The sequence below is a fragment of the Urocitellus parryii genome, chromosome 12 (genome assembly GCF_045843805.1).
Source record: "Urocitellus parryii isolate mUroPar1 chromosome 12, mUroPar1.hap1, whole genome shotgun sequence".
Lineage (NCBI taxonomy): Eukaryota > Metazoa > Chordata > Mammalia > Rodentia > Sciuridae > Urocitellus > Urocitellus parryii.
Window position 1 is genome coordinate 21,275,538 of NC_135542.1, and position 11,529 is coordinate 21,287,066.

Below are 11,529 nucleotides of genomic sequence, written 5' to 3' on the forward strand. Positions count from 1 at the left end.
GTGGATCCAGCCTCAACCTCCCTCTCGTCCTGCAAAGAAGGCTCCTGCCCTCCTGAGGATGCTTGCAAAACCATTCTGCTGCTGTGTGCCTGGGCGGGGCTGAGGCAGCCCAGGAATATTTACATTGATTACTATTTTCTTCAAAGTTTGAATCTATAGTTTGCCATTGTCCTTGACCTTGTTTAGTAACACAGTTGTTACTCTATCCTGTGTTTGTTGTTTCCATTAATATATTATTATTTTAAAATATATATGTTTTTGTTACCTGATCTACTGTGATGATTTGAGTATACTAAATGTAGCAGTGATTCCTAAAGGACACATCCAAACCAACAGGAAGGAATGTTTCATTCTATCAGCAAGAACTTTGGTTTTTAGGAGTTTGGCAGATGGCAAAAAAAGGGAAACTCAGATGTCCCTTCATGGCCCCTGGAGTTAGAGGACTTACCCCTTTGCACCTGGGATCAGGAGACCTCATTTCCTCGAGGACACGCACACTCAGACGTAAAACTTAAGTGTGGGTTCCTTTCTGGGGTCCAGGGCTGTTGTTAGCCACCAGGAATGACAGTGCTCTCCATGCTGAGTGGAGCCATTTTTGCCAGGAAAGAGAGCCCATGGTCACGCCTTGTGCAAAGCATCCCACGCCAGGGGCTCCCATCCCTACATTCCTGTCCTGAAAGGAAGCCACTCAGAGGCAAGGTGGGTCCAACCACCTCCCATGTGTTCACTCATCACTGTGTTCCAGCAGTCACCCCAGTGAACAGTCCTGATGGGATTGGATGTGGCTCAGAATGTCACCCTCATGAGCTCTACCCTGCCACAGCTGCAGTTCTGCAGTGGGAGAAACTCAAAACCTCAAAACACATGCACATGAAAGAAAAGAGCAAGAGCCAGAGCCCAAACAGGCCAGGTGTGGCAAAGACAGCTGGAGTGCCTAGGTTGGGACTCAGAATTATGTCAGTGGGGTGGCATTGCTGCTGGCACCAGCATGATAACCGAGAGCCAGCCCTGCTCATTTTGGGGAGCAGTGTGTTGGGGAAGGCAGCAGAAATTGAGAGGCAGGATTGAGTTTGGCCCTAGGAGGAGGTTGGGTAAGAGGCCAGTGTGGGTTGGAGAGCCTGGGCAGATAGACAGAGGCCAGGGCACACCCCAAAGCCTGGAGACTGCACTTGATGTCCAGGGTTGTGAAACACCACTTCCCCTCTTACTCACAACTGAGAGCAAGGGGCATTGATGAGTTCAGTTTGTGTGCGGCTGCATCCAAGGTGGCTCGGCTAGGAACCTCTGTTTCCTTGACTCAGGAGGCTGGGAGTCCAGGCTCCACTGAGGCTCGGCTGGGAGGATCGGAGTCTGAGTTTATGCCTGTGTTCCCTGTAGGATCCATGTTGGCTGAGCCTCAGTGTTTTTGTAAGGAGAGGATGGGTGACCGTCATGTCTTTATCACAGGACACACTTGCTAAATGGATTTGTTTGCTCTGAGGAGGAAAGAGAGAGGGGGGAGTGGTGCTGGAGACAGGGATGCAGACAGGGGTCATGGACTTGGCATAACTCAGTCTTGGAGGTGATATCCCATCACCTGTACCCACTTCAATTCCCATGAATCCAGAGGCTGAGCCCCCTTGAGGTGAGGGGTGAACCGGTTCTGGGCAGCAGGATGCTGTGGTACCTCGGAGTCTCTGTGAGACCCCAACACTAGACACACTTGGCCCTTTTGAAATCTTAGGAGAAGCCTTGGGAAGTTGTAAGGCAGAGGGGAGCAGCCTCTGCATCTCAGTCCCCTCCAACTTGCCATGGTGTAGAGAGGGAACTGCAGCCACGATGGGACGGACATTGGCCACGTCCCTGTGTGGGACACAGGCCTGATTGAGTTAGGGTGCATTCTTTGTCTCTCCCTTTCTTGTGATTATCCCATCTCTACATTTGTGCTTTAGCCACCTGTGAGTCCCATCTCTGGTTTCAGAGAGAATAGAGGGTGTTATGGGCCAATAGACACAATAAACCCTAGAGATTAGATGCTACCCTACTTTCCAGAAAAGACTGGGCACACCATGAGTTGCACAATGATGGGACCAGGGTCCAAAAGATGCTGAGAGGGAAGGACTGGTTGTGAATGCATTTTTGAAGGCTCCAAGCTGCAACTCTAGTGGCACCAAGCAGGGCAGATGCTGGTGGGGATGTTTGGGTAGTTGTTGGTGAACACCTGCGCACCTGAGATGGGTAGGCATGGAGGAGAAATCAGCAGCCCATAGGGCTTTTGAAAGTGGTCTTATGTGAAAAGAGGCTCAGGTATGGGCACAGGAAATGACATCATTGCCTTGACAATGGATCAAACAGAACATGGAACCCTGGTATCCAGGCACCCACTTCACTGACCAAGCCATCCGAGCTCACTTGGTTGGAGCCACTGGAGGGAGAAGGATGTTCTCCTGTGGTTGCAGACAATGCCGAGCCTCAGGCTCCCAGGAATCTCAGGGGGGCCAACTAGCCCTTTTGTGGATACACTGGGTGAGGCTTCGTCTTAGACGCCACAGCCTCTGGCGATTGTCGCAGAGGAGCTCAAGAGTAACAGTGAGTAGCACAGGGCAGGTGAGCCCAGCAGGCCCTCTAGTCTGATCCCTGATGAATGGCCCAGGACTCCTATTCTGACTCTCTGTGTGTGTGTGTGTGTGTGTGTGTGTGTGTGTGTGTGTGTGTTTGTACTAATGGGAACTGTCCCATTGTGCTTTGACTCTAGTGTATTGGCACAAGTCATTTTTCTGTTTGTCACCATTTCCATTTTGAACCCACCATTCTTGGTCCCAACCCAGGGTGAAAATGATCAGAACACGGAGGAGCCCTTCAGGGTTCAGAGCCTTGAACCTTACAGGCAGGACCAGCTTAGGAATGAGCTCCTGCCTGTCATTTGTGGGAGGAACCTACAGTTCAGCAGCAACATGGGGTTAATCTCCTGGGATTTCATCCCCACCCAGCAGGTGCTGGATCTCTTGTTCCCAAGGTAAGCACCAGACCACCAAGCCCAAGTGTGTAGCCCCCTCATGCCTCTGTCTTGGGGCTGCCATGTGCCTCTCAGGGACCCAAAGGTTTGTGATACCTAATGAGATAGAGGACCACACTCATAGTGGAATGTCAGCCCCGAATGGGAGGAGTCCTGGAGGTGCCTGCCACAGCCTTGCAAGGGCAGTGAACTTCCCCTCTCAGGCAGAGAAACCATCCTGACTCCAGCTGATCCACAGAGGTCCGTGGAGCAGTCCCCACACACTGGGCACCACAGCTCAATGGTGTGCACTGAGCTCATTCCCAGGTGGACTCAGTGAGGCCAGGTGGTCTTTCTGGTGTGATGTTGGCTTTGTGAAGAACGGCGTAGATCTGTGCCAGAGGCGTCTCAAAACTCGGGCCTTGGGAAAAGCACTTTTGGGTTAATAAAGACATGTTAGTTTCCATAGTGGGACAGAGCGTCCTAGCTGGGACATAGCTGGACAGGGGCTTTGGACATGGCAGCTCCCACACCCAGAGATATGTGGGAATCAGCAGTTTGGGCTCATTCACTGGTGAACATGGAGAAAGCACCCACTGTGTGAAGACACGTTTCCAGTCACGTTTCATAATTCAGTGAAAAATGGGGTGCAAATGATTGCCATTGTGTCCCTTTTCATGGGGTCAGCCTAAACCGCAGGTGCCATGAGTACATATCCTACATGGGACTGCATCCCTGACTCCATGAGGCATAACTGCACGCTGTCCTGTTCAGTGACTATGGTGGACCCTTGGACCAACTTCAACATGAAATGGGCTTGGGGTCAAGAGGGTGGGCTCCTGTTTCCAGAATAGGGACCTGCAAGGTGATTTGACTTGGGAAGGCTGAGGAAAGACTGCTCTCCCCAATTCTGTGTTCTGCCTGCAGTGTAAGGTGTGGGGCTTCAACAGTAGGAGGGGTAAGGCGGGGAGTTGTAGGTGGAGTCAGGGTCCTCTGGGGAAGGCCCTGGGATAATGGATCCCCCCACACCACACCTCCCTGTCCTCCCCCAGGGCCACAGAGATGTGGTCTGCACTCATGGGAGAAGAGAGGTCCACCGCTACTCAGGGGGACTCAGTGAGCTCACAGAGAATGAGGTAGCATTGCAGCCCACGCCAGGGGCGGAGGTGTCTCTTGAGCCCCGAGAAGAGTGGGCAGGAGGACAGACACTCCCAGAAGGTGCATTCCAGGTTGGAGAGCATGTAGCCAAGAGGAAGAAGAGTGTCAGGCCTGCCCAGAGGAGGGGAGAGCTGGTCAAACCATGGATCTAGCGCTCCTTCGTTGAAGGTTCTTTGCCTGTAGCGACCTGTCCTGACCCTGCCTGTACAGCCACTGTGTCTTGCCTGAGGTGGACTGGTGTGTTTAGAACCAGGGACGGTTCAGGAGGGTAGGGTCAGAGGTTTGCTCTGGAGGCCGTGGCGAAGGCAAGGCCAGGGTTTTGCTGACTCCACACCTGCCTCCCCACAGTGCCTCACCTTCCTTCCTGGGGACCTGGGTGAACTTCTACTCCGAGGCTTCCCATCAGCCTCCAGGCTCTCTGAGTCTGCAGCAGCTGCTGCCGTACATGTGGCTCCTCCTGAGTGGCTTTAACCTGGAGCACCAAGCACACCACCTGCTGGCCCAGGTTGAAGATGGCAGATCAAGCCAGGCAGAGCCTGAGAGCCAGGCGGACCGGGGTGAGTACCTAAGTACCTCAACACACCTCCAAACCATACCCCTCCAATTAGTGTAGCCCTGTATGAGTAGATGAGTCCACTGTCAAGGTGGAGGCACCCACCATCAAGTGCTTTTCCCCAAACCCACCTGTGATCATTGCTGCAGTGGGGAGAAAACCTTCAACACATGAGTCTTTGGGGACCAATCCAGATACAAAGTCTAGCTGTTTGTCTTTGATGAACTAAGAGGTTCTGGGGTACAAGGGGCTATTTCCTTGAAAGGTGTTCCTGTAGTGGACCTCCTGTGCATAGAGGGTCCTCAGGGATTAATCAGTGGGGAGTCTTTGGTGGAACAGAAGCTGGATTTGGGGGCTCTCAGGTCTGTGTGTGAGACCTGAGCTGGCAGAGGCTCTCAGTTGTGGGGGATGTTGGGTAGTGTATTCCTTGAGTGTCACCTACCACGCCTCTGCCCCTGCCTTTCCAGAGCTGAGGGTCCCTGCTGATGCAAAAGTATATCACGGCCTGATTGGAGGAGTGCATTATGACTTTCTTCTTAGGGAAACAGATGCCAGCAAGTCGTTGAAGGTCAAACCAAAGGAGGTAAACAGCCACCTTCTTCACTCTTTACTCCTGGTGCCACTCCACATCCTCCAAGGGGACAAGAACCTCAGGTTCTGGATGGATGTTGTAGAATGCCCACAGAGCCAACTGCCAGGCTGGGTGGGGTGCAGTTGCTGGGCTTTGCTGATGTTGTAATCCCCCACAGTTCTTGGAACCTTCTGTGGCAGTGGCATCCAGGACCCCAGCAGCTGTGAGCAGCAGCTCTGCAGTGGCTGCAGGATCATTGCCCCAGGCCACCCAAAGCAATGAGTGCTGCATGAGAAAAGTCACCAGTAGCAGCTCCTCACTGCTTCACTCCAGCGAGCAGGTGGAAGACAGCCGCGTTGTTCACGTCCTCCTAGAGGGACAGAGCCTGAGGGAGACAAAGCGCATCCCGGTAAGCCCGACAGCAGGGCTGCCTCCTGGGTGTCCACACAGTGGAAGGCAGGAGACACAGCCAACCCCAGGGCTATGGTGGGAAATAAAGAAGAGAGAGGTCCGTCTTAAGGGCTTGACCTGAGGAGGGAGAGCATCAGCATGCCCAGCTTCAGTGGTGAGTGGGCCTGTGTATTGTGGGTTTTGCAGGCCAGAAGTGCAGACGGAAGTGCTGTGGACAGATGAAGGCAGAGATATGTCCAGGGTGCAGGCTGCAGTGCCTAGAACTTGGTATTCTCAATGAGTGAAGTTGGAGCAGAGGAGGTGGCAGTGACTTGTCACATGTGTAGGAGGGGATGTGTTCCTGGTGGCAGGGAAGAGAACCTCCTTAGCATGACTAGGTGTAGGAATTTGGGGTCGGGATCACCTGGGGAGTCATGCCAAAGCTTCGGAATGTTAGGCTTTGCATGTATGTAAATACGGAGCTAAAGGGGTTCTTGGCAGAATTTCTATGGATGTGCAGTAGACACGCTAATGCTGCAGGTGTCCAGCTGCAGAGGAGACATGTTCAGTGACTGCCAGTGCTGAGTCAAGTACATCATTACAACCAGACCCGCACCGAGCTTCCAGAGGCCAGGGCCTCTCAAAGCTATCATGAAGCACTCAAGTGCACACTCTTGTATCTGAGTCTGTTTTGTGTCGTGGCAGTCAGGACCCAAATTTTCAGTGCATCTGCCTCCTCCACCCACAAAGGCAGCCTGCATCCCAGATCACACTTGGTGCGCAGATCCCTGGCCCATTGCTCTCATCTCAGTGAGATGAGAGTGTGTCTGTGCATAGGCAGTTTGGTCCTTTGACATGAGTGGAATGTGGCTCCCCAGGGGGAGGGGAGATGGCAGGTACAGGCAGATATTTGTACCAGGATTGTTCTAGTAGCACATTGCAAGAACCCAGGTGGTATATGGAGGACACACTCAGGTAGCAGGATAACAAGATTGTGCCCTTGTATATGTAGCTGAGATTTCTCCTGAATGTTTGACCACAGTCTTCTGGGTAGCTCTTCTAAAAGCCATTCTCTGATGACATTTGTCCCACCCTGATCCAGGTGACCTTTCAGGAGACGGTGACAAGCCTCATCCGCAGGGCCTTGGACCAAAATTTGTTGCAGCATGAGGATGTGGACAACTTTGAGCTGCTGTATATGATGTCTGAGGATGAGAGTAAGTAGGACAATCAGACAGTGGGGAGACATGATCCACAGTGGGCTCAGGATAACTGACAGCCAAGAGAAAGTGGGCCTTGGCCCCAAAATACCAAAGTGTGATGGGCCTGGCGGAGACTCTCAGGGGTTGTGGGTGTTTTGTGGTATAATCCTTGAGTGCCACCTAACAATTCTCTCCACTTTGCTCTGCAGAAATCAAGGTCTCTGACCACGCACTCGTGTGTCTGTCCATGAATCTGGGAATACAATATTTCATCGTGAGGAAACGCCCCCAGGTCAAGGGAAAGGAGGTAAACACCTACCTTATTCAAGCTGTGCATGTGCTGCCATTCCACTCCGACCTGAGGAAATAAGAAGCCTCAGCACCTGGCCATATTTGCTGGAAGCCCATAGAGCCAACTGACAGTCTGGGGTGGCTTTCTGTTTCTGGGTTTGCTGATGTTCCATCCCCCACAGTTCTCAGAATCAACCTGCAAGTCCTCCAGGCCGCTTTCCCACAAGCAGGTGGGAGACACCTGCTTAATTCGTGTCCACTTAGAAACACAAAGTCCAGAGATGGCCAAGAGTGTTCTGGTAAGCCTGGGAGCAGGGGTGTCCCGTGGTGCTTACACCTGGGTGGGGAGCAGACACTGGTCCAATACCATGGACTACTCATGCCCTCTTGAATTTGGAGCTTCTGGATGATCAGGAGGATAGATGGGAATCAAGAAGGGAGAGGTCAGTGTGAAGGGCTGGAGCTGAGATGAGCGAGTGCAGCAGCTTGTCCACTGCCATGTCTGAGGGAGTCTGTGTGTCAGGTGGCAGCATGCAGTCCAGAAGGGCAGGGACAGGTATGGGTGACAGATGAGAATAGGACAGGAACTAGGTTGCAGGTTCCCTTGTATGGGATGCTGACGTCTATGGAGGAGGACAGCAGTGGGAGGTTCTCCATGTTCCTTGAACAAGGAGCTGAGAGAGTCTCTCTGCAGAGTCGATATGGATGTGGAGCAAGCACACTAAATGTCCAGGTAACCCAATGACCACCCTTGCCGGATGAGGTGCCCTCCTACATCCCAGCCAGCACTGAGCCTCTGGAGGCCAGGAGCTCTCGTGGCTATCTTTCAGCACTCCTGTGTGTGGTCATGTTCCTGGGTCTGTTTTTGGCCCTGGCAATCCAGACCAAAGCCTCTAGGTTTTGTGCCTAGGCCATTCCCAATGCCGCCTGCATCCTCGGGCAGACCTAGGATCTTGGAGGCTATTGTCCCATTCCTCCCATCTTGTGGGATGAGATTGCATCTGTATGCAGGTAGTGGGGTCCTTTCACTCCGAGAGGAGTGCAGCTCCACAAAGAGCAATGGCAGGCCCAGGAAGTCCTATGTACAAGGATTGGGCTAGTAGCCTGTGGGAAGAGCCCACACGATGAGCAGGAGGTCAGCCTCAGGTAGTAGGGTCATGGATGTTGCACTTGTATTTAGAGTGGAGGTGCCTCCAGAATGCCCCTGCCCACTGTCCTTGAGTAGTCACTTCAAGGCCCATTTCCTGAAGGCCTGTCTCCCATGCTGCTCCAGGTGACCTGCCAGGATAGGGCTCCTGTTGTCATCCGCAGCGCCCTCGACCTACACTTCCTTACTGAGGAGAATCCAGAGGATTATGAGCTGGGCCAAATCATCTCTCGCCGTCAGAGTAAGTGAGACAATCAGATGGCAGAGAGCAAGGGTCAGGATGTGGACTCAGGTCAACTCTTAGCAACAAAGAGTAGTCTCTGACCCCCAAGAACACTCCAACAGGTGTGTTGGGTTCGTGCACAAAGCCAACTGCACTTCTGCTGGTGGAAGGTCTTGAGGTCCAATAGTATACCCCAGTGGATATTGCGGCTCCCCACCAGGTGCCCTCCCCTGGACATGAACAGGCATCCAAAGCTGACATCTTTGAGGAGTGAGGAGGAAAGCCTCTCTCCAGGAGCAGTATGTTTTCATGGTCTGGGATAGGAGTGGTTTCAAAGGAACATGGGAATGCATGGGCTAAAGAGGGAACTGGCATTTTGTGGACTGAAGCAGTACTATTGAAAGCCTTCTGTGTGACCAAAAAACCACTGCCTGGGCAGAGCATTGCCAGGATTCTAGCAAGCAGTAACAGGATGAAATTGGGAAGAAAACACAGCCTGGGAGACAGCCTGAATCATCTGTTTTTGCATAAATTCCATGGTCTTACGCACCTGAGTCCACTAGGCAAGGAGTGATCACAATAGCCAGGTTGTGATCCCTAACTAAAGTCAGATGAGGGCTTCCTGAGCACTTAGCCACAGAGCTCATCTGATAATAATGCCAGCGCTTTTTTGTTGGTTGGTTGGTTGGTTGGTTTTTGTGAGCCAAACACCACAGCAGCCATTATCCCAGCCTATGTACCCTGAAGACCACCATCCCTATGAGTTCTAGGATCACTTGTCTCCTATCTTAACCTACTGTTAGGTTAGTAGAGTCTATGGAAGAGGAAGTCTGTCTGGGGCCTTGGTAGCCTAAGAAATTCATAGCAGAGATCTCCACATCCAACCCAGAAGGGATGGAGAACAGGCTCTAGGTTAGAGGAGGGCGACAGGAAACACATGTTCAGAGGAAGGAGAAGCGGCTGTTGTATTCCCCCACTCGGGGTCATGGCACCACTGGGCCATACACCATGTTGGAGGGAAGCAGTCCCTTTGCTGGTCTTTGGAACCATTGTTCTCAGTAGGGCAGTATTTGTGGCCTCCATTCTCAGAAGCCTGGTTCACATGGAGGCGGGCTCCACCAACGCAGAAGCATGGCTCTAACGTGGTATCCGTGCTGGTCAGCCTGTCCTCACTGTGGCCATACTTGAGGAAAATAACTCAGAGGAGGAATCCTAGGCCTTTTCTCTGGGTTTCATAGCTTTCTCTTTGGTTGTGCACTGAGGCTGTCCATAAAGCTCTAGTGTGTGGCAGTGGAGGGAGAGCTCCTCAGCCCTTGCCACAAAGGCATAGACTGGGAGAGAGAGAACGAGGCTGGCAGAGAGGGAGAGAGAGAAAGATGGAGAGGGAGGACCTCTGCTTGGAGAATGAGGATTCAGTGGAGCCAACAGGAACAAGGTACTGTTGCCCAGGGCACAACCCTGTTTAGGTCTTACTCCAACCATGCTCAACCTTTCTTCCAGTCCCTCCCACCCCCCAGTAGTGTATTCATCTTGAATGAGAATTTCATGTTGACATCAGAGCACTCACCATCCAATGCTTCCCTCCAAACCCACCTGTGAAGATGGCTCATGTGGGGACTGAATCTTCGGCACAGGAGCCTTTTGTGGGAGATTTCAGATGCAAACCCTAGTGGTGTGCTTTGGCAGATGCAAGAGGACCTGAGATATTCTGGAGTCCAAAGCCTTTGGTAGGAACAGACATTAGGTCTGTTGAAGTGCTCTGCCTAGTTCTTCCTCAGGGAGGACTGTGGAGGCTGTCTTTGTTGGTATTGGTGCTGAATTGGAGAGCTCTCAGGTGTGTGGCTCTGGCCTTTTCTGGCACAGGCTCTCAGATGTTGGCGTGTCCTAGGGAGCACCTCCTGAGTGCCACCTTCTTTTTGTACACCCCTCTCTCCCCAGAGCTGAGGATTCCAGCAGAGGCCAACGTATTTTATGCCAAGAATCCTCACAAAAAATCCAACTTTGTGCTGAGGAAAAGGAGCCTCTCCCAAAAGAATGATGGGTGGATCCAGCCTCAACCTCCCTCTCGTCCTGCAAAGAAGGCTCCTGCCCTCCTGAGGATGCTTGCAAAACCATTCTGCTGCTGTGTGCCTGGGCGGGGCTGAGGCAGCCCAGGAATATTTACATTGATTACTATTTTCTTCAAAGTTTGAATCTATAGTTTGCCATTGTCCTTGACCTTGTTTAGTAACACAGTTGTTACTCTATCCTGTGTTTGTTGTTTCCATTAATATATTATTATTTTAAAATATATATGTTTTTGTTACCTGATCTACTGTGATGATTTGAGTATACTAAATGTAGCAGTGATTCCTAAAGGACACATCCAAACCAACAGGAAGGAATGTTTCATTCTATCAGCAAGAACTTTGGTTTTTAGGAGTTTGGCAGATGGCAAAAAAAGGGAAACTCAGATGTCCCTTCATGGCCCCTGGAGTTAGAGGACTTACCCCTTTGCACCTGGGATCAGGAGACCTCATTTCCTCGAGGACACGCACACTCAGACGTAAAACTTAAGTGTGGGTTCCTTTCTGGGGTCCAGGGCTGTTGTTAGCCACCAGGAATGACAGTGCTCTCCATGCTGAGTGGAGCCATTTTTGCCAGGAAAGAGAGCCCATGGTCACGCCTTGTGCAAAGCATCCCACGCCAGGGGCTCCCATCCCTACATTCCTGTCCTGAAAGGAAGCCACTCAGAGGCAAGGTGGGTCCAACCACCTCCCATGTGTTCACTCATCACTGTGTTCCAGCAGTCACCCCAGTGAACAGTCCTGATGGGATTGGATGTGGCTCAGAATGTCACCCTCATGAGCTCTACCCTGCCACAGCTGCAGTTCTGCAGTGGGAGAAACTCAAAACCTCAAAACACATGCACATGAAAGAAAAGAGCAAGAGCCAGAGCCCAAACAGGCCAGGTGTGGCAAAGACAGCTGGAGTGCCTAGGTTGGGACTCAGAATTATGTCAGTGGGGTGGCATTGCTGCT

At 51.9% G+C, this 11,529-nt stretch overlaps 1 protein-coding gene across 1 annotated transcript; it reads left to right on the forward strand.

Annotated features, from left to right (window-relative positions):
• Positions 1 to 7,325: 7,325 nt before the first annotated feature.
• LOC144249567 (ral guanine nucleotide dissociation stimulator-like) lies at positions 7,326 to 10,819 on the forward strand. Its single transcript, XM_077791680.1, has 3 exons — positions 7,326 to 7,438; positions 8,413 to 8,527; positions 10,448 to 10,819. Exons 1-3 carry the CDS (start codon positions 7,421 to 7,423, stop codon positions 10,651 to 10,653), a joined length of 339 nt encoding a protein of 112 aa, XP_077647806.1. The 5' UTR covers positions 7,326 to 7,420; the 3' UTR covers positions 10,654 to 10,819.
• The last annotated feature ends 710 nt before the right edge of the window (positions 10,820 to 11,529 follow it).

Excerpts from the sequence above, each read along its gene's own strand:
- LOC144249567 (XM_077791680.1), top strand. Across the intron at positions 8,528-10,447 it reads AATCATCTCTCGCCGTCAGA|AGCTGAGGATTCCAGCAGAG; the intron begins GTAAGTGAGACA and ends CTCTCTCCCCAG.